Genomic DNA, 23,165 nt, shown 5'->3' on the forward strand with positions numbered 1-23,165 from the left:
TTTTAACATATATTTGTTTTTGTCAGGTTGTTAAATTGTATTTCTCTTACACATTCATTTAAATCACATGAAAGTCTGCATGAAATGGCATTTTCACAATGATTCTGGGAACCATCCCTTTGATTGTGTGATATCCACTGCTGTTATTTGTATTCTGCTGTTTCTTGCCTTTCATCATACATAAATTCTGGTGGCATATTGTATATCATCAAGAGGAACCAATTGATGGTAAATCCAGTGTTTTACAGCATATTATTGGGAATGTTAGATTCATTACTCTACAGGAGTTATGTTTGATCAGTATTTTTAGAGTTCTCTAATGCTGTAATTTATTGGTACTTCTTAATATTCCCTGTTAATTATATACAGTCTCAAAATTGGGTTCATTTTAACAATGTATAATATATGTTATAATGCATTTTTTCACACACACACAAGAGTAGCAAATATCCAACACTATCTTTGATTAGAACTATTAAGTCCAACAGCTTGTGTTTAATGAACATAATGTTAATTATATAGTCAACTGGGTAGTTCATTCTCTATTATAGGAATTGTATATTAGAATAAAGCTATTTTGATGTATAAGGTGTCAAAGGAAAATTGGCTAACAAGAAAGGGAATAACCTTAATGTGGTTAAGATGTCAAATGAACTGTTTTAGCTTGCAATAATTTTTTTCTACAGAGAATATATAAATCGGGTTTTTATTTTTAGTTCCTCCTCTTCCCTTCAGAATTAAATGATGGAAAATGACTCTCAGTCCCCAAACTACTCTTATGCATCATTCAAAATAGCCCTGACAGGCTAGCCCCTCTGGTAGTGATGAGATTTATGACTTTCCATTCCTTGGTGTTCCATTACTCTGTCTACATGATCAAATTGATTAGCAGGCAGTGGAGAGCAAGGAAAGAAAGGCGGCTGCTTAGAGCCAGCTGGTGTCCATCATTTTAATGAACTGCTTAGAGATAGTTAATGTTGTCCTTGATTCTCATTGTAGCTGATGATGACCAGGTCTTTTAAAATGTTTTCTCTTTTCCTTATTCTATCTTATAGGGTCCACTGGAAAATGATTTGGTAGTCCATGTAGCACTTGTAGCAGAAAGCCAACGGTATGAAATTCAGATGGATGGTGTGTTCTTTTGTGAGAAGGGGGAGGGAAAATGATTGCTTTATGCTTCCAATATTGAACATGGCAGTAGAGATTAATTTCAGATACTCCTTGATAGAGTTTCAAGGATATCACTAATGTCACTTTAAGTGCCAGCACATCATTCTCTTCATATTTAAAAATAATTTTGTTTTAGTTGATGTGAATATTAAAGAGTATGACCACTGCCAGAGTTGCCTGGGGCACAGTTTTGAGAAATTAGTGCAAACACAGTTTGAGGTTTCCCAAAACCAGTGTTTACTCTCCTTGCCAGCCCCTAAAGTTGCCATCTGATGCTGCATGGAGAATCCAAGAGGGCCTCTGGATTCCAGTGTAGATGGCATATTTCTGACATTAACAAATTGATAATGTTCTCCAAGTTGACATGGTCTGTTCTATTTCATTCTCCCCCTTCACCATGTCCTAAACTGTAAATGACTTGTCTTAAAATTGCTCTTTTCCCCCTCCATACTCTTTAGCCTTCAGGTTTTTCTCAACACATATGGTATTCAAACTCAAACCCCTCAACAAGTAGAACCCATTCAGATATGGCCTCAGCAGGAGCTTGTGAAGGTAAGTGATTCTGCCTCTTTACTTTCTGCCTTGTGGAGGTGGTAGAGTATGATGGTTGGGCTTATTTTTCAGGCAAGTCACATAGTTAAAATACTATTCTGAGATAGGATCATTCATCCAAATCTTTTAATTAAGTTAAGAAGCTCACTTTATCAGACATTATTACTTAGAAGCCCTGCATTCTGTGTGTGTGCATGCATTGTATATATAGGTTATGTTTATTTCTGTTCCTTTCTGAAGTATATTACTAACCTAGGCTGAGCACTTAAATAGCAAATTAGTCTTAATTTTAGTAGTCGGGTGTATAAAATTATTATTTATATTTTGTTTTGATATTTTTCCCTTTTATTAACTGTTTTTTTTAAACAGTCTCATATCTTAATATTTGTTGCTAATCACTAGTTTCCTTTTTCTCTTGTCTTGCTGTTTGGAGTCTGTAGTAATTTCTACTCCTTCCGTTTGCTGGGTCTTAAAATAATTATTAAGTGACATCTGAGTTTATCTTTGATATAGTTACATACCTATTTGGGATGGAATTAAAAGGGGACTTTTGAGGCTTTTTGCATGCACTGCTCTACAGATGGATCCAGAAGTGCCTGCATTTGTGAATATTCTTGCTCATTAGGGACAGGAAATTGTTGACTCCCATTTCTTATTTATACACTACCATTTTTATTTAGTAATTGTTAAAAACAATACAGGAACAAACTGTGTTTGGCATCACAGTATCTCTCAAATGAGCAATAATTAGTTTATTGGGTTGATACAATGTTTGTAGTGAAAGCTTTGACGCTACAACAAAAGAATGAATGCTTGGAGAAGAGAGGTTCACATTACATGGGAAAATGTAGAAGCCCATAATTGCTGGTTACCAGGCTGAACCCTGCCTGAAGTCAGCACAAACCAGAACCTGGGTGTCAGGTCACCAAGAGCACCAGCTCTTTAAGAGTCCTTAAACATTCTCTAATAAATTTAGAGCCCCCTCCCCAACAGAGATAAGGCTGAACATGCAAGGATTCCTAGAGTAGGTAATACTTTAAAGTTATACTTTAAAGAAAAAGATGCAACATGAAAGGAGAATAAAGGATGCAAGAATCTAAGACTGTCACATAGTGCCCTGAGCATGCAGGTGCAGGCTGTTTTAGCTGATACACTTTGATAATCTCTACTGAAAGTGCTAGAGAATGGTAACAAGCTTATTCTTTGATAAGGCAAATTAACCCCAAATCTTCGTTTCAAGCCTAATTAATATTAGCAATTTTTAAAACCCTAGGTGAGTTTATACTCTATTATGAGACAACATTCAGTCAGGCTTTAAAAGGCCAACATTATGAGCAAATGACTTAAATGTGGCATTTTATTCATTTATTTAGCAGCAGATGCATGCTATATACAGAGTACTATGTGAGACATGCAGATTAAATGACTTTGTCCCTATTCCTCTGAGTCTAGTGGTATGATAGAAAAAATAGTTAATTGCAGTCCCCTTTGGTACTGCTATAATAGATGTTTATACAAAGTGCTGTGGAATTACAGAGACAGTAGGAAGCATTCTGTTACACAATAAGTGAAGATTTCTAGCAGTTCCTGACTTACATTATACTTTATTATTTTAAAGATGGTGTTAACAAGTGATTCACAATTTTAGTGTATAGTATGGCTAAAAAACAGATATGTGACCAAAAGCTAGCTTTCCCTACACATGTTAAAGACTAAAGATTGTGTTCAACTAGCTACTCTTTGGGATTCATCCTCTAAGATATATTGCCTAGCATACACTCCCGAAAGGACGCACACTATTTATGAGACTCTAATGCCTGATGATCTGAGGTAGAGCTGAGGCAGTGATGCTAGTGCTAGGGAGTGGCTGCCAGTACAGATTAACATTAGCAGTGAGGTTTGACTGCACAGAGACCATAATAAATCAATTGCTTGCAGACTCATATGGAAACCCTATCAGTGAGTGGCAAGTGAGTTGATGTACTTCAGTTGTATAGCTGCATCTGGTGTCAGGCTTTAAGTCAGAATCCGACACTGATTTCATCCACATGAGGCTTGTTCACCATTTTATTTACCACTTCCATTCACACAATTTTTTTAATGGTAAGTTGTATAATTATTTTATTATATATTACAGTGTAATAATAATAGAAATAAAGTGCACAATAAATGTTAGTTGAATCATCCTGAAACCATCCCTCTCACCAGTCCTTGGAAAAACTGTCTTCCACAAAAACCAGTCCCTGATGCCAGAAAAGTTGGGGACTGCTGATTTAATGGAAACCCACTTAGATTGGCATATTTTGACTTACAAATAACCATTTGTTTGAAAGAAGATATCTAAAGTAGTTCAGACGTACATTTATTTCGAAAAATTGAAAATATTTGAAGAAAAGGGGGCTCCATCTAGTGTTATGTGCTGTGGTTTAAGTACAGCTGTACAATATAATGCTTACAGAGAACTGCTTCTGGCCAGTTGACTTTGTCTAACATTGTTGCTCTTACAGAATCAATACTTAGCACATGTGACTCAGGAGAACATTCACTTACTCCCTCATTTATCTGTCAAGTACTTCCTGAGCATCAACTATATGATAGGCACAGTGACAACTCAGGATGCTGTTCTACGGGAGAAAGAGACACATAGCTAATGCTAATGTAAGATGTGTTTACTATAGCAGAATGAACAGAGAGCTATGATAGCAACATTAATTTTGTAGTCAATGAAGCTGTTATTTGAAATCAGTTCAAATCATAATCAGTAGATTGTGTAGATGCAGCTGGTTTGATTTTCTGTTTAGGAAAGGTTAGGTTAGATTCCTACCTCTCATTAAATGCAAAAATACATTCCAGGCAAATTAAATTTTTTAAATGTTTAAAATGATTTAAATAATATCTCTAGAAGAAAAAATAGGAGAATATTTTTATAGTTGATGGGAGAGAAAGTCCATTCCTAGAATGATACCAGTGCCAAAAAGCCATTAGGGAAATGATTGACAAATACCATGTAAGTACATATAGCAAAAACAACCGGGCATATCAAAGATGCTTGTGAAATTTCCTTGTAGAAAAATATTTATATTGAAATACTGTATGCTGAAATGATATTTGACCTGCTATATAGTCTTTCTCACATCTCATAACAACATTGAAGAAGAGATGGGTAAAATATTTTATTCAAGAGGTAGTAATATACCAAGAGCTCTTATAAATCAAAAAGAATGACAAATATGATAGCAAAGGAAACAAAAAAATTAATAGAACATGCAAATAGTCATTAAAAATATCAGAAAATGCTCAGCCACGAAATACTTGAATACAGTAGTTTAAAACAAAATGTCATTTTGACCTAAGAGAGTAACAAAAAAATTAGATTAAAAAAAAATCAATAAGGAGATTTGAAACCTCAACTTGACGCTTGACCAAATGGACTTAATACATACCTACAGAACACTCCACCCAACAACCACAGAATATACATTCTACTCATCACCACATGGAACTTACTCCAAGAATGACCACATCCTCATATGTAAATCAAGTATAAACACATTTCATAAGATCGAAATACTGCCATGTACCTTTTCAGACTATGGTGGAATAAAAATAAATATCAACACCAACAAAGATACCCCCAAACCCACAAAGACATGGACACTAAATAGCATGATGCTGAATAACTCCTGGGTCAACACAGAAATCAAAGCAGAAATTAAAAGATTTCTGGAAACAAATGAAAATAAAGACACATCTAGCCTATACCTTTATCAGGAGATAACTGTTAAATAGGGTCAAAGGACTTTTTGATTGGATAAAGTGCTCAGGTCTGGCTGATAAACTCTTATTTCATCCTAGAAGTTTCTGCTCTACTGTGGCATCCTTCCCTGTTTTAAAAATACTTTTACAGACCTCCCCTTCAATTTTAATATTTCTTCAATCATTTTAACATTGAAATGTGGAAAAAATTTTAGCATCTTGAAACTGGGCCACCACAACAAATATTAAGTTTAAAAATATGGGACACAGAACATACTATATATTATATGAGCCCAATTATATACATATGCACACACATTGTATATAATATGAGTATATATTTATCTATGTACTTTATACAATCTGTAACCCTATCTATACTTTTGGTGGTGCTTAGGCATCACACAATAAATTACACCCTTTTCAACATATGCCAAAGTCAAATAGTTGTAGCATTAGGTGTTGTGAGAGTAAATAGAAACATTAACTTTGAGTATATGGTTTGAATTTTTCATAAAATTCACATAATCAGAAAAGTCATCTATTTTGATGGTAAACACTGAAGGTAGAAATTTTGTGGGAAATGTGTGGTCCTATTTTTTAAAACTTTAAGGATCTAGATTGTTAATGACACAGAAAGCACTTGTCTCTGTGTTCTTTTATGAATAGATGAAGCCACGCAAGCTGTACATTTATGACAGCATCTAAGGAGGGACCCAAAAACCAGAATTCATTTATTAAAAATTGTGTATATTCTTATGTGTTTAAACTTTAGTCACCTTCAAAGTAAACTTCATTTGATGCAATACTCCTATGAGATGCTTTTTCCACTGCTCAAAACAGTTTTTGAACTCATCAGTTTTGATGCCTTTTGGTGCTTCAGCCATTTTTTGTTTCACTCTTCCACATTGGCAAAATGTTTCCCTTTGCATTGAGGAAGGCTTTTTTCCATCAGGGAAACAAAAAAAAAGTTGTTCAGGACTAGATCAGGTGAATAGGGAGGGTAGGACATGGGGTCATGCCATTTTTGGTAAAAAACTGGTGAATACTCAGTGCAGTGTGGGAAAGGTGTGCTTATAAATTACCCATCATGAAGTGGACAAACACGTTGAAGGAATCTCAAAAAAAAAAAAAATTCACTGAAGCCTCTTACAGCCTCTCACAACAAAACTAACTGGTGCACTGATGCTGATAGGTTCCTAGAACACTTTCCTAGCAGGGGAAGCCTGTGCTACAAGGGATCCACCCTCCAAAAAATAATTGTTTTTGGGCGGGAGGGTCCTCCTCATAAGAACAGTATCAAACTTTAGAATATTGCTAAGTGGATCCACAAAAGTTTTGTTCTCAAATCTTTGAGACCCAAAATCTTTGACATCTTTAGCTAGCTTGTCTTCCTACAAGTTTTTGGATAAAGTTTCCCTAGCCTCGTTTGCTCTGGGAAGACCAGAAATTGATAGGTCAATGATCAGGGGAAAGAAAGCAGTAAAAAAGGAAAAGCATGGATGCTTGCCTGCCTCTAATTTACAAATTTCTTTCTTACAGGCCTATTTCCACCTGGGTGTCAATGAAAAGCTAGGACTCTCTGGAAGGCCAGATAGGCCCATTGGCTGCCTCGGTACATCCAAGGTGCTCATGAAATTTCCTCATAGAGTGGTATTTGTACTGTAATTCCACATGCTGAAATGATATTTGACCTGCTGTACATCTGTTATGTTTCATTATATACTGAGGCTAATTATCTGAATTATTATTTTCTGCAAGTAAATGTTATTTTATTACAATGTGTTACAGAAGTCTTCCAGGAATGAATATCTTCTTACTATATTATTTCTAAACTTTGTAAAATACCTAAATATACCTATTTATAACAATATTTACTCACAGACTTCTGCCATCATCTTAGAAGAAGACAACTTTGTTAGCATACTGACTCAATCAAGAAACTTAAAATTTTTTGAATATTATATGGGTTTTACAGACAATTAATTTATTTGCTTATTCAGATTAAATATCAGCTTTGATTTTTATTGGAACTTATGGAACTGCACTCTTGTCCTTGGTATGTTTTGTATTTATTAAAAAAAATAATTTTCCCTTACAGATTTACCGTATTCTAGGAAAGACTGTGGTTTGTTACCCGATTATCTTTGACCTAAGTGATTTCTACATGTCTCAAGATGTTTTGTTGCTGATAGATGACATAAAGGTAGCTTCAAACACCTTTTTTTTTTAATGAAATGACTTTGCTTTCACTGCTTTTAGCATATGTTCTTAAATAGAGTGCTCTTGAGTGTCTATGACTGAATTAGCACATGTAAAATATAAAAGTAAAAGAACACCTGCATATCTTGCAAGTTAAAATCACTTGCAACATTAGAATAATAGATGGAGTCAGTCTTACATGCAGTTGTATGACTGTTTGTTATATCTTCTTACAAATGGAGTGAAAAACATATAGTTCATAAAAACGGGGAATTGTTTTGAAAACTATGTTTATATGACAGTAATAGTTTATCTCTTTTTGAACAAAAATTGGGTTGACAAAATAATTGTATTTATGAAAAATGTCCAGTGAAACCTCAACTGACTCATAACTCTGCGAGTTAAAACTGCTCCACATACAGGAGTTTCATTGGCTCTTTGCCACTCATGGCTAAGCATTCTAGTCGTCTCATATACTATGCTGTTGTATCCTACCTCACTCTTCTGTTTTGATAGAATGCTCTACAGTTCATTAAGCAATACTGGAAAATGCATGGACGTCCACTTTTCCTTGTTCTCATCCGGGAAGACAATATAAGGTAAGTTGATCAAAGAAATCAGGTGCATGTATCTCACAACCATTAACACTGTGAATCCTTTGGAAACAAGGCCTCCTTGGATTGTTTGTATCCCTCTTAGCATGTGGTAGAGTGCTTTGTATATATAAAGGATATTTAATATTAGATTATTAATTTCTCATTCTGTTGTTAATGTGCACATTTTGTTTATCTGTTTGTATGTTTTAGAGGTAGCCGGTTCACTCCCATATTAGATATGCTGGCAGCCTTTAAAAAAGGAATGATTGGAGGAGTCAAAGTTCATGTTGATCGTCTACAGGTAATCTTATTTTTGATGTGTTTCTATTTTCGGGACAATTAATCTACAATACAGATGTGTTTCTTAACATATGTTCTATTTACAGTTTTTGTCTTATGGTTTTTTTCCTACCTATCTTCCTGTTCTTTTTGTCACCATTCTGCTTTATCTCTGCCCACTAGTCAAATGCTTGAACAATTGCTATAGTTTCCTGCAGAAGCTGAGACTTTAGTAGCTTATCTCTAACTACATTTTTGCATTTGAGGAAGCTGGGTTGATAGTGGTGAAGTAGCCTGCTATATAATCTTGGGCTTTTAGGGGAAGGTTGATTCTGAGTCTAGTGCTCTTTTTTCTGCTCTACTGTAACATCCAATCTGGAGATAATCCTTGTTCCCTTCAGAACTTCATGGCATTATTGTCACAGCTGCTAATTACAAAAGCCCACTTTGGTTCCCTGTTAGCCATAACAGCCTCTCTCTCCACAATTATTTCCTACTAAACACTCCTTGTACTTCTGCCAATACAAATTAATTACTGTGTCCTGAATTTTGTGGATTCTGACCCTCTATTTGTATTACTTTCTCTGCCTGGAATATCCTTCCTTTTTTTATGGACATTGGGCTTTGACATCTTCCCTTTAAAGGCAACTCTAGAAAATCACCTAAACCAGAAATGATACTTCCCTTCTTTACCGTACTTTTATGAACTTTAAATTAAACTACATAGATTGTGATCCATCATCAACTTATTTATTTCTTATAAAACAGTTGTGATTATCTTATAGGGTATTTCACATAGTAGGTGTTAAATATTGAGTAAGAAAGAGGAGAGGCAATAAAGGACCTGTGTCTGTGGTGTTATAATGGCATGTTTGCATGTTCATTTACACATGGTTGTATTTTCCATACTTGATGGATTTTTAACCTAGATTTTTATCTTCCCCTTATTTTCTGTTGCTCTTTTGTAATGCTTTCTGGGGCAGTTTAAAAAATTTTTATCTTATAATTATTTTAGTAAGTTTTGCAATTTGGCTATCATGTTTAAAATTCTTCATTTTCATAGTATCCTGTTCTGTGGATGTTATATTTTGTCTTATTTTTCTGAGAATATTAGCTAGAGGTCTTTTGAAATTTTTCTCTTCTTTGCATTATCTTTTTCAGGTTTTTCTTTCTCAGTCTTTCATGTTGGAGGCATTTGTCAGATGTCTGGTAATCTTTAGCTATTCATTCACCTTTAAGATTGAAAGAGTAAAAACTGTACAGGTGGTCATGTGTTTGGGGACAAAGAATATTAATGAGTTCTCTTATAAGGTGGTCTGGTGGCAGAGGCCCTTTTGTTGTGGAAAGTCTCAGATGCCAGTACCTGGAGTTGTTTTCTCTGAGGCTCTTTAGTTTCCCCAGAAAATAAACATCTAACCTCATGCCTAAAGGACATCCACCTTGCTTCCATGTCCTGAGAGCAGGGTGGAGGAAAGGAGCCAGGGTCCCACTGTTTTGTAATTTATGCCATTGTTTAATTCTTATATGTCATGTTCTCAGCTATGTCTTATACTCTTGAGTACAGAGTTTTTATCTAGAGAAAAAGCTTCTTGTCTCCCTAAAATTAGGGAGATAGAAGCAGACAGTAACTTCCTAGCTGTGTAGGAAATGGAGAGGAACTTTTGGGTTCAGTCTTTTTATATAGAGAGTATCAGTAAATCTACTGTTCATAGTGTCCTCTCCCTGACTCCCAGCAGTATCTGTACCTCATGATCTTGAGACTCTTCTGTTCTGTTTGTACTAATGGATTTATATCTTATCTTAAACTTTTTTTCTACTATCATTTCAGTGAGAGTTTAAGGAAAATAAGAGTGAAAGATATGTTATGGTCATATTAACCAGTTATCTACTTTTGCTTTTATACTTAAATGTCCCTTCCATTCCAGGATCTACCTAGACATTTTTCTAATTTTAAGAAATGTATGGACCTATATGGAAAAAAATAGATAATTTTGATGAAAAATATAAGATAAAATTTGAATAAATGATGGGCTATACCATATTCTTGGATGGAAAGACTGTTATAAAGATGTGAGTACCTCCTAAATTAATATATTGGTTTATTATAATTATGGTCATTTCAGTGGAGTATAGCTCTTGGCAGTCTCATATAGCTAAGGGGACAAAGATTGGAGCTCAGTACCTACCAAGGAAGAGAGATTTTTAATAAATACCCCAGACTTGTAGATGCCCCTTTGAAAAGCTATACATTTAGAGTAAAAGGGAGTCAGAAATAGTTCATTTCCCACAAAGTATAGGAAATAACATCATCTAGAATCTCAAAGTTCTTCTACAGTGATTTATGTACAATGTCTGTCTTTCACTCAAAAATTATCAGGCATACCAGGAGAGAAGATCAAACAACAGAGAACCAAAAGGAAACACAGAAAACAGAAATAGACCTACTTTTGGTTGTGATATTGGAATCATCAGGCAGATTTTAAAATAACTGTGATTGGCTAGACTTGGTGGCTCACACCTATAATCCTAACAGTTTGGAAGGCTGAGGTGGGAGGATTACTTGAACCCAGGAGTTCAAGACCCGCCTGGTCAATATGAGATCTCATCTCTACAAAAAATAAAAAATAAATTGAGCATGGTGGTACACAACTGTAGTCCTAATACCTAGGAGGCTGAGCAGGAGGATCACTTGAAGAGTTTGAGGCTGTGGTGAGCCAGGTCATGCCACTTCAGTCTGGGTGACAGAATGAGCTCCAACTCAAAAATAAAATAAAATAATTATGTCAATGTATTTAAGAAATTAGATAACAAGTTGGAAATTTTTATTATAAATTTTGAAAGTACAAAAAAGGAAATTCTAAATGAAAATTTCTGTCATTGAAATTGAAAATTCAGTGAAACAGAGCGGTACTTGTTTACTGCAATTGATGGCAGGGTATAGGTAACTCAGAAAAAGACCTTGCCACACACACAGGAATTTAAAATAATATGTGATCAAGGAAACTTCATGAACTGATGGTAATGTATAGATTATTTAACAACTACTTTAAGGAAAATTAATGAAGTTAGAGCCTCACATCACACACCAAAATACATTTCAGATAGATTAAATGATTTAATATAAAAAGCAAAGCCATAAAAATGTTTATTATAATTTTAAAAAGAAATCTAAATACTCTCAGGTTTTTATTTTTGACATATGATAAGCTGTCAGTTTTAGCTTCTGTTGTTGACAGATAATCTTAGTTTTGTACTCAATTTGAGTTTAAAATAACTTTACTTTTCTTTAAAGTTTAGTATTCTGCCAAGTTGTGGAGAGTTTTCATTTCATTTGAAGATTCATAGACAAATTATAAATACAGTGCAAAAAGTGGTGACATTTTCTTTCAAGACAATAAATGGAAGATTTCTCATCTTTTTATTTTCTTTTAATGTCAAGCACAGCATAGAGTTTTAAAGTTGGAAAGAGATCATTTTTATTCTTCATCTGAAAGAAACTTTTCACTTACATATTTTTATAAACGAAGCTCAAGTTGGACAAGACCTTGAAATAACTCATCTAATTCCCTCATTTTACAAACAGAACTGGAGCTCTTTGTGGGAAAGTGACTATCTGTAGTCCTAAGGCTAGTAATTGCAGAGAAGAGATTAGAACTCATGATTTCTCTTTCCTGGTTCACTACTTTTTATACTCAAGCATCTATTAAATTCTTAGCAGCAGAATTTAATATCTACTTCACTATACATCTCATTTTTTCACTTTTAGTTGTGTTTTAGAAATTAGAGGATAGAAAGTTCAATAGTTTTGTCACTACTTAAATAATTGTACAATTTTGAAAAGTATAAATGGAAGTTCATCATTTGTGCTTTTGCTTTGTCTTTTTTATTTAAATTTATGGTATTTTATTTTTAAAAAAATTTAAGTACACAGCTGTTTTCTTTTAGACTTGCAATCATCAGTCATCCAAAATGTCAACAGTATTTTGGAAGAGCTTCTGAATTTAATTATGTACTTTACCTTTTTTTTAAAAATTACAGTAAAACACACATAAAATTTAGCATCTTAACCACTTTTGAGTCTACAGTTTAGTGGTTTAAGTGTATTCAAGTTGCTGTGCAGCCAATCTCTAGAACTCTTATTATTTTGCAAAACTCAAACTCTATATTTATAAACCATCCAGCTTTCATCATTTCATTAATATAATAAATGAAAATGGCACCTATATGCTTATCTTGGATTTTATTTCAGGTCCTTTCAGATTTCCTTATCCTCTGATTTGCAGTTTCTCTAATCACTGGAGTCAGCCTTCCTTCCAGTCCTATTAGCTGGGACATTTCTCCATGCAGTTTGTTCCTAGCCATGTCTTTCATTTCCCCAGTATACTGGGTACTTTCAAAATCTTTGAATGTCATTAGAGTTTTTTTCCTCCTTATACTGTTACTATATTTTAGAGTTGCCTTTTTTTTCTTTCTATATAAGTCCAACTTTAATTTTACAACTTAGTCATTGTCTCCTCTTGGTGAATCCTTCAGGCTAGGAATTAGTTTTTCCTTTCAGTGTGCTTTTGTGTCAATTTGCTTGAATCTTTGCTATGCCTCCTATTTCATTTTATGTGTAGGTAGTTTTTTGTGCCTGCCTGGTTTGTAAACTCTTAGGTCACTCGTCTCTGCGTTCCCAGAGTACTCTCCTCACCACTGTTCTCTGTAGAAAATATATAAATATTATTTTATTTATTCAACAAGGATTTATAGAGCTCCCACTCTAGCTACCAGAAATATAGTAGTGAATAAGAGATATACGGTTTCTGACAAAATGAGACTTATTCTATTGGGGGAGCCTAACAAAAACAAAGCCAGGTAGAAAGAGTGATGAGAAGGAGTGCAATTTTAGGTAGGAAGTTCAGTTGGAAAGGACATGGTGGGATATAATTGAGTGTCTTAGAGCAGAATACCTTTTTAAATATTATATTGTATTTGACATATATATAGTAATATTAAGTTATGTAATTGCTATCAGAAGTAGGATATTAATGCTTAGCAAATTAATTATAAGTATGCTTTTTTACAAAGTTGATGTAGGAGATTCTGCAGCCAACTGAATTTTTTGTTATCAAAAGCTCTAGAGCGCTTTTGGAAGGAATTTAGCATTTGTCTACTAACTGAGAGTAAATATTTATTTTTTTACTGAATTAGAGTATAAGGATATGTAGGCTAGTAAAAATGGAAATTATTAAATACATTTTTTTGTTTTCGTTATTAACTATCTGCTTTAAGAATTAAGCAATTCTTGACTCTTCTCTTTCTCTCATACTACACATTTGTAATTTATTATTAAATCCTGTTGTGTCCATCATCAGATTATGTCCAGGATTCAACCACTTCTCATTACCTTCAGCACTAACATCATGGTCCAAGCTACTATTATCTCTCACCTAGATTTTTGCATCCATCTCCTAAATTCCTACTAGACTTAGTAGGACAGTTAGCCTGTCTGCGTGACAGTTAGATTATGTCATGTATCATAAGTTTCCAGTGACTTTTTCTTTCACTCAAAGTGGAAAACTGTTCTCAAATGGTCTGTGTGCTTTCCATGGTCTGGACCTACAACTCTGACTTCATCTCCTACCATCTCTTCCATCTACTTTATTTTAACCACGGTTTACTCCTTACTGCTTCTGCCTCAGACCTTTGTACTTGATATTCCTTCAACCATGTACGCTCTTTCCTCAGATCTATATCATGACTACAGCCCTCCCTTCAGTCCCTGATTACATGTTAGCTTATTAAAAAGTCTTTTCTGTTTACCAGTATAAAATGACTGACCTGCCTCTTCCTACATTGCTACCCTAGCATTCCCCATCCCTACCTTTCTTAATTCTACTTGGCACTTAGCACCATCTGACCTAGTAAGTACCTACATGTAGGTAGTAATAATATATATTGTAATAATTATTTGTATACACATATATGTGTGTAGGAACAGTCATGTGCCACATACCAACATTTTAGACCAGGATGTATCTAGTAAAGACACAAGGCCACATCAAGTAAAGAGGAATTGTCTCAAGCTTCACATAAATTATATAAAACAGTGTGTGTGTTTATATATATGTAAGACTTCTTTTTAAATATTTTATTATAAAGTTTAGAAAAATGAAAACAATATAAAGCTACTGGGAAATTTGATCTTCTTTTTGTAAAACTAGTCAATGTCTGGTACAATGGAAGTGGTTGCAATTCTTAGTGAGTTCTCAAGGTGTTTGTCACAAATGTTTGTTCAGATTTTGCTCTTCCTGTGCTTTATAAATGAAAACAACTTCTCACAAATGTATGTGCTGCCAAAAAGTGATGTCATAAATGAGGCATGATTACAAACTTCAAAAATGGAACTATACTTGGGGCCACAAAGAAAATGAATGCTAAAAAGCACATGTTAAAAGATGTTGTGGGGCTGCATTACTAGCTGTCCTGGGCTGCATGTGGCCCATGGGCCACAGGTTGGGCATACCTATTTTAGACAATGATAGACCATGTATACAACAGTGGTCCTTTAGAATTCTAACATTGAGCTGGGCATGGTGGCTTATGCCCATAATCCAGCACTTTTTGGAGGCCAAGATGGGAGATCGCTTGAGTACAGGAGATTAAGACCAGCCTGGGCAACATAGCGAGACTCTGTGTCTACAAAAATTTTTTAGAAATTAGCCAGACCTAGGGGTGTGTACCCATAGTTCCAGCTACTCAGGCGGTTGAGGTGGGAGGATCACTTAATCCCAGGAGTTTGAGGCTGCAGTGAGATATGATCATGCCACTGCCCTCCAGCTTGTGCGACAAAGCAAGACTCATCTCTAAAAGTGACAAATTTTAAAGATTATAATACTGTACTTTTACTGTGCCTTTTTAATGTTTAGATTCACAAATAGTGGTATTTGTGTGTTACATTTGCCTGGTATTTGGGCAATGTGCTGAATACATCTTGTACTGAATACAATGTACAGAAACATACTTTGCAGGTGTATAGCCAAGTAGCAGCAGGCTCTACCATCTAGGTTTGTGTAAGTATATTCTATGATATTCCTGAAACAGTGAGATTGCCTAACAGTGCATTTCTTAGAACATTTCTCAGATGTTAAATGTTGTATGACTACGTGTCTATGTGTATGTGTACATATATATAGTTTGTTTATTGTCTGTTCCCTACATACACCTCTAAGGTCAGTTGTAATAAGGCAAGGATTTTGTGTATTCTGTTCATGCTATATTCCGATATCTAGTATAGTATCTGGCATATAGTAGGTGTTCAGTAAACATCTGTCTAATAAGTTATTTAACTAAAGAGCAAGATATATAGATGTGACCCTATGTATCTGGAAACATCATTCAACAAACCTATGTTGTGCTCAGCACTATTCTGTGCACATTCACAGATCCTGCTCTCAGGGAGCTCATTATTCAAGAGTGATCTGACTGTAGCTGGACCAGTAAAAATGTATAGATCTACTGCATATTTGACCTTCTCACTCAAACTGCAGGAGGCTTCAGTATGTTTGCTATTACTGTGTCTATCCTGCCATCTGTAAGTGGGCATTGTTGATTAGCTACTTTTTAATGAGTTTCTACTAGAGGAGAAAGCAGCACTGCTCTGGGTAGTTAGCCAACAAGCACAACATTTCCTGTGTCCTGTCTCTTCATATTTGAAATGAACAGTGAGAAAATAGAGGAGATAATGTATGTAAGACAGTCTTAATTGAAGAATTGCCTAGTTTTTAAAAATAATATGGCTTGTTTTTTATGCAGTACATTTCTCAATTTTCTCTGACAGTTCATCAGATAATTAGAAGTGATACATAATGCTAAAAATCATTGTAGGTTGTCATTCATTTATGCTCTTCACCATGAACTACTAACAGACAAAATGATGTTTGAGTTCAGACTCTTTTTGTTTGCTCAACCCATAATCAGTAACTAATGGAAAATAAAATGACCAAATATGATTTGCCATATGCCAGAATGTAGAGAAGCATTGGCCTGGATAATGAATACCTTCATGGTCCTGAAAAATGGATATTTGGCAGTATCCCATTATAGGATAGACCTGAAATTTATTACAGAAGCAGGATACAAAGTGCAATTTCACATTATCTTTTCACCTAACAATTTTAGTATTTTAATTTTTAAATTTTATTTTAACATTTTAATAAGTACTGAATTATTTTATTTCCAACTTAAAAACAAATGCCCACAATTCTGAGAGCAAGATTTCATTTCATATTGGCCATCATATTTGTTATTACTTCATAAATTTGTAATTTGATGTGTGTATTCTATTTTAGGGGATTTTTGTTGTTGTTGTATGGGGAAACCTGTTTGATTTTAGAATGTTCGCAAAATTATTCAGAACTGTATTTTTTAAGGAAACATTTTTTGAATGATTACTTAATTGCAGAAAAGGGTCTGCACACACCATGAAAGGAGTATAGCTTGAATCTAAGCATTCTGAATCTTTTCTCAATCATGTTTCAGACTCTAATATCTGGAGCTGTTTTAGAACAACTTGACTTCCTACGAATCAGTGACACAGAAGAGTAAGTCCTTTTGGGTTATTTAGTTATTTATGTTTCTTGCAATTACATTAGAAAAGCAAGAAATCTGAAACTTTTTCTTTTAATTTCCAGGCTTCCAGAATTTAAGAGTTTTGAAGAACTAGAGCTTCCAAAACATTCAAAAGTCAAACGTCAAAGCAGCACCTCTGATGCTCCTGAACTGGAACAGCAACCGAATATTAACATAACTGAATGGAAAAACAAACCCACCCATGAAATTCTTCAAAAACTGAATGTGAGGAGGATACAATTTTCACATGGCCTTTAGTGAGGGTGCCAGGCAGGAACTCCCAGAGTCAGGCTATATGTCTCTTTATCTTCTCAGAGAAGGTAGCAGTTAATCTGGAGATGGGTGGCCTGTCTACACCCAGGACAGTAATGAGAAATTGTTCTCTTGGCTTAACATTAGCATGATTGTCATAAAGGTGCTCAGGGAGTGCAGATCAGTGAGGTTGTCTTGGATATCAAAGTATGATATGAGTCACTAAAGAAGTTAAACCAATGATAACTGTCTTTTGGTTCCCCACATTTCTCTCCAGTGCCCTTTCCCTTCGTTTTCAACCCCATGTTCTCTCCTGCCTCAGTGTTTAGGTCTAATACTTGCTTTAAGTCTCTCCTGTCACTGCAGAAAGCAATCCTCTGACTGAATCCATATAAATATTTTAACAACCTCATATTTTACCTTCCTAAGGTTATTTACATTTTAAAAGAGGAAGGATGCAAGTGTACTGATTCAAGGAAATGAAATTCTTCCAAAGAACTATAAACACTGTGACATCTTGTTTGGATCATACAAATGTGAGCATGCAGGCCAAATGAATATCCTTCCAGATATCATCAGTCCCTATTATCAATTGATACTATGTAGGTCCCCGTAAGCGTGAATGTGATATAATAGGCATAAAGCACATAGCACAGTGCTCTACTATATAAGAAACACTCTATACTTGTCCCCTCCTGTTGTCTGTCTCTTCACAACAGGTTGATAGCAGCATAATCTCCCATTTACAAATTAGTAAAGCCTAGAAGGAAGTGGTTAAGTGACCTGGCCAAGTCTCTCAAAGAATGGCAAGATCAATATTAATGCTTGTAGACAAAATATTTTCTATTCATTGCTTATCTTGTTTTACAGAAATTTTGATGATTAAACCTGCTACCCCAAGAAGCCAATTTGTCTACCCTCTATCTCCAAGATATCTAAGATAAAATAGTTGTATAATACCATCTTATGCTTTATATTATGTCAGTGACATTTTATCTTTCCTCAGTTCCATAGCAGAGTATTTCTTCTCTGTGTCATGTAGTTTCATGATTAGTTACCCTCTGTGATAACTCTTGTACCCATTTTATTATAGTTCCTCACAGTGATTTATATTTTCAGGACTGCAGTTGTCTGGCTAGCCAAGCCATCCTGCTGGGTATACTGCTCAAAAGAGAAGGCCCCAACTTCATCACAAAGGAAGGTAAGAGTACATATCTAGGAGAACATTTTAAGTAACAGGACTTCTTTATTCTTGAACTTATGTCAAATATGCATCAAAATACCCATTAAAATGTTACAAGTTATTTTTTTCCTTCATTAAGCCTTTTCTTTTTTTACTTTTAAATGGAAAATGTTCATTCATACCCCCTAGAGTTGAAGAGACTGAAGAATGAACTAAGTAGCTTTCGTGCAGTGATACGTGATTGTTTCTCTGATTGTCTGAACAGTGTTGGAGCCTGGATTTTGCCTGTGACTGTTAACCACTGATAAATTCCATAGTTGCTTATTGACAGTTTCTACTTATAGTTTTATTTTCTACAGTTTTTCAAGAGTAATATTTAATTGTTATGTCCATAAAAATTAGATCCTTCATGACAGCACCTATTTGAAATGGAACATGGCATCTAATAGAATTATACCCTGAAGATGATTTAATAAGAATCAATCATTTCTAACCATCTCTATGTCCGGACACTCTGCATTAAGGATGAAGCCTAATTATCCCTAGAATTTGCACTTGTATATTCAGTCACTGCTGTAAGGAATCCTTGAGTTCTACATCATGGTCTGCTTTTGGCATTTTATAATACCAAGTAATGTAGAGTACATTTCAAGTATTTAATGTCTAGATACTCAAAGTTTCTGCCTCATCTGAAAATACTCTGTTCAGAGGTACTTGTTGATTTGATTAGAATTGAAAATTAGTCCGTGTCCTAAACAGCAGTGTAATTAGTAATATTTATAGTTCTGGTAATAAACTGAATATAATTATTTATTCAAATTTGGCCTACTTAGCTTTTCGTTATTGTAGCTAAGAGATAACCTTCTTGAGTATTATACATATGAATTGAATAGTCTTGAATTTCTTAGCTTTTTTTTTTTTTTTTCATTAATCAGTATTTTTTATTATGGTTTTGTGGGGTACAGTTAAGGGTTAGGTGTACAATTAAGGCAGAAGAACTTTAAGCAAATTTGAAGCAGAATTGCTCGTTTCTAATTTCCTTCTTTTTTTTTTTTTGAGTTGGTGTCTCACTCTGTCACCCAGACTGGAGTGCAGTGGCACGCTCCTGGCCACCGCAGCCTCAACCTGCTGGGCTCCGGCGATCCTTCTGCCTCAGCCTTCCAAGTAACTGGAACTACAGGCGTGCGGACCACGCCCGGCTAATTTTTTTTAATTTTATTGTCCAATTTGCCCAGGCAGGTCTCGAACCCGTGGGCTCAGGCAATCTACTTACCTCAGCTTCCCAAAGCACTGGGATTACAGGCTGAGCCACCAAACCCAGCTTCTAATATTTTTAAAACTATAAGTATAAGTGGAATCTCAATTCTATTTGTGACATTCTTTGAAATTTGACCTTTATCTAAAACTATAGGATTTTTAAGAATCAAATATTTCATTTAGAAACCTAGGTTTCAGAAAGGCTATTTTGGTAATACTTAAAAGCATTAAAACAAAATTTATATAAAATAGTTTAAGATTAAAATGCTGAGGGAATTTAACCATTTTATGAGCTTGAGAAGAATATCCATCTTTTACTTAGATATATGAATGACTTTGAGTGTTTTAAGTCTATAAAACCTTGTGATACATTGAAAATCATAAGCATCTACAGAAATCGAAATATAATTTTATCTACTTTGTTATAAGACTATAAAAAGTTCAAAGTAAAATGTTAAAAATCTATTTCTTTATTTTTGTTTCCTTTTTTGTGTTCCTTCTTGTTACATTGCTAATATACTGACAAAAACAGTCATGAGACCAAGTCACATGCAATTTGCAGCCAAAGAATGAAGCTCAGTGGTGTATTTTGAGTGCTAGTATTTGTTGAAGTGATCATAGCCCCATGCACATAACAGGATATCAATAAAGTTTCATTGAACAAATGAACGAAGAGTCATATATTTATAGTCGATAGTATTTGTTCAAGTTGCTAATTATTTTACAGTATTCTGTTTCTCTATTCTCTGCTGTAAATTAAAATAACATTTGTATGGTTAAATGCTTAGATTGAATATTTATTAAGAAAACAGTTAGCCGGGCTCGGTGGCTCAGCCTGTAATCCCGCGCCTTTGGGAGGCTGAGGTGAGTGGATTGCCTGAGCCCGCGCTTTCAAGACCTGCCCAGGCAACTTGCCGAGACCTCATCTCTACAATAAATCAAAATGAGCCAGGCGTGGTAGCGCATGCCTGTAGTTCCAGCTACTTGGAAGGCTGAGGCGGAAGGATCGACGGAGCCCAGCAGGTCGAGGCTGCGGTGGCCGGGAGTGGCCACTGCACTCCGGTCTGGATGACAGAGTGACACTCCAACTCAAAAAAAAAAAAAAGAAAAAGAAAACAGTTGAATTTCAAGAAATAAAATAACCACTAAAATCATATATTCAGACTCAATAGTAACAAGTGCTGGGGGCATTGACATTGTATTTGGGCTACATATTTAAATATGTCAGATAGTTCAGAAGATTAGTGGATGGACGTGTCAGCTCTAGTAGAACACAAGGAAAGTTAAAGTTATTTTTTTAAAGAGGAATAAATGTTATGCATTTAATCAAAAGCTTTCTTCAACAAGTACTCTGTTATCCAATGTCTAGGTACCATTTCTGATCACATTGAGAGAGTTTATAGAAGAGCTGGCAGCAAAAAACTTTGGTTTGTATTAGTGTCCTTGTTATTATGTTTTATTTCTTTGTTGTCATACTCAGTACCCTAAATATAATTTTTACTTTTAAATTCCAAGATTACAGCACTATCTACTGCCTACTTTCTAGACAGTAGAAACTGTGACTGTCTACTTTCTAAGAATGTACCTACATTTCATTGTGGCATGGCTCTTCCAAAATAAAGGGAATAAAGACTTCTATAGTGATTGAACCTGAAGAATATTCACTAGAATGATATGCTAATGGATCTTTCCTGTTCTGCACCTCCTGTGTCCCAGCAAGTTGCTTTTTGTTCTACTTTTTATTTAGGAAACCCATTCTGTTATTATAGATGCCATGAAAAGAGAACAGTGGCTTATTTAATCATAAACAAGAATAATATACTTAGAAGGTATGAAGTTCTCTCATCACTTAAGTTAAATGAATCTCAGTAATTGTGGTTGCTTCATGAAAAGTAACCAGTTCTACAGAGGTAGTCTTTTCTCAGGGATTAAAAAAAAAGTTGAGAAGTTTAGATAAAACTTGTTTAAATTCACTATGGGGTAGAAATGCCTAATTGCATGACCTTGGTATTTTGATGCAATTGTAACAGTTTTACTAGCAGAATCCAACCAATATTGAAAGTAAAAGTGATTGATATATATATGTGTGTGTATATATATATATACATGTGTGTATTTTTGTTAATGATCCATTATTATCTGTTTTTTTTTTAAGTCTGAAGCAAAGTCATATGGACTTTAACCATAATGAGCCTCAGGTTTCTAGTTACTCAAATAAGTCATTTAGACAAAACAATCTCTTAGTAATATTACAACTCTCTTTTTATAGTAAATATGCTATTCCTACCCAGTAGAAGTAATGTAATAAATAGCCTGTGGTTAAGTCTTTCAAGTTTTCACTATAAAATCTCAGTACAATGAGATACACAAGCCCATAGGTGTTGTTTTTTAGCCAGCAAGTTTCAAATGGGTCTTTAGTCCTATTTTTTGGTTGGACAAACCTGTTCTTGCTTTGTGTATTATACTTGCATTTTAGATAAATCATTAACTAGCAAATATTTAGAATGCTGTTATGTTTAAAAGAACAAATTCCTGGAAGTTGTATTTACTCTATTTTCCCTTTTGTGGCTTTCCACTGACACACTCAGGTTGGCGGTGCGCTATGGGGCTGCATTTACCCAGAAATTTTCTTCCTCTATAGCCCCACACATTACTACTTTTCTGGTACATGGGAAACAGGTAACATGCACAGAATGTGGAAACTCAAGCTGCTTTGAAACGTGTGGGCTTATTTGCACTCTCAGGGTTAAATACGTCTTTTGGTGTTATAGTGTGTGGGTGAAAGCTTCTTTAGTAGTAGGAAGTGTTTGTTTCACTAACTTTATCAGTTATTGATCTAGTTTTCTTCTAGTCCACTTATGTTGAGATAGATAGGTCAAGCTTCTGTAGATATCCTAAAATTATAAAAATATTAGAGCCAGTTTTAAACCTACATTTTTATTTTACTTTCTCCATCTAAAATTTCCATATGAATTTATATTTTTGAGGGAGAAAATGGCTTATGTATTGCATGTGCTGTGCTTAGAAAAAAAATCTGCCCTCCCTATATTCTAAGACTTTTTCAGTAATGTAAAAATAGCAATGTGAATTCCTTCCACCAACATTATGGTTTTATCAAGAAAAAAATGTTTTGATGTTTCATTGTAGCACTTTCTAAATTTTAGTACTAAGTGAGTCCTCTAATCCAGGGATTTGATTATCTAGTCACCAAAAGAAACATGACTTAAAGTAGTTATAGGGATAGGTCACGTTTACCAATGACACATTTAATAATGAACTTTTTAATGCACAGTCAGAATACCCTC

The 23,165-nt window shown here is 34.6% G+C and overlaps 1 protein-coding gene across 1 annotated transcript in view; it reads left to right on the forward strand.

Annotated features, from left to right (window-relative positions):
- PHKB (phosphorylase kinase regulatory subunit beta) overlaps nucleotides 1-23,165 on the forward strand; it is a 187,228-nt gene that overhangs the window by 117,684 nt on the left and 46,379 nt on the right. Inside the window, exons 15-24 of the mRNA XM_008070580.1 lie at nucleotides 1,056-1,111; nucleotides 1,629-1,722; nucleotides 7,021-7,104; nucleotides 7,580-7,684; nucleotides 8,197-8,279; nucleotides 8,487-8,577; nucleotides 17,079-17,140; nucleotides 17,231-17,393; nucleotides 18,540-18,621; nucleotides 21,230-21,287. Coding sequence (XP_008068771.1) covers nucleotides 1,056-1,111; nucleotides 1,629-1,722; nucleotides 7,021-7,104; nucleotides 7,580-7,684; nucleotides 8,197-8,279; nucleotides 8,487-8,577; nucleotides 17,079-17,140; nucleotides 17,231-17,393; nucleotides 18,540-18,621; nucleotides 21,230-21,287 — 878 coding nt within the window. The remainder of the gene's footprint in view (nucleotides 1-1,055; nucleotides 1,112-1,628; nucleotides 1,723-7,020; nucleotides 7,105-7,579; nucleotides 7,685-8,196; nucleotides 8,280-8,486; nucleotides 8,578-17,078; nucleotides 17,141-17,230; nucleotides 17,394-18,539; nucleotides 18,622-21,229; nucleotides 21,288-23,165) is intronic.

Source organism: Carlito syrichta, unplaced genomic scaffold (genome assembly GCF_000164805.1).
Source record: "Carlito syrichta isolate Samal-C Ts95f unplaced genomic scaffold, Tarsius_syrichta-2.0.1 Scaffold313764, whole genome shotgun sequence".
NCBI classification, from domain to species: Eukaryota; Metazoa; Chordata; class Mammalia; order Primates; family Tarsiidae; genus Carlito; species Carlito syrichta.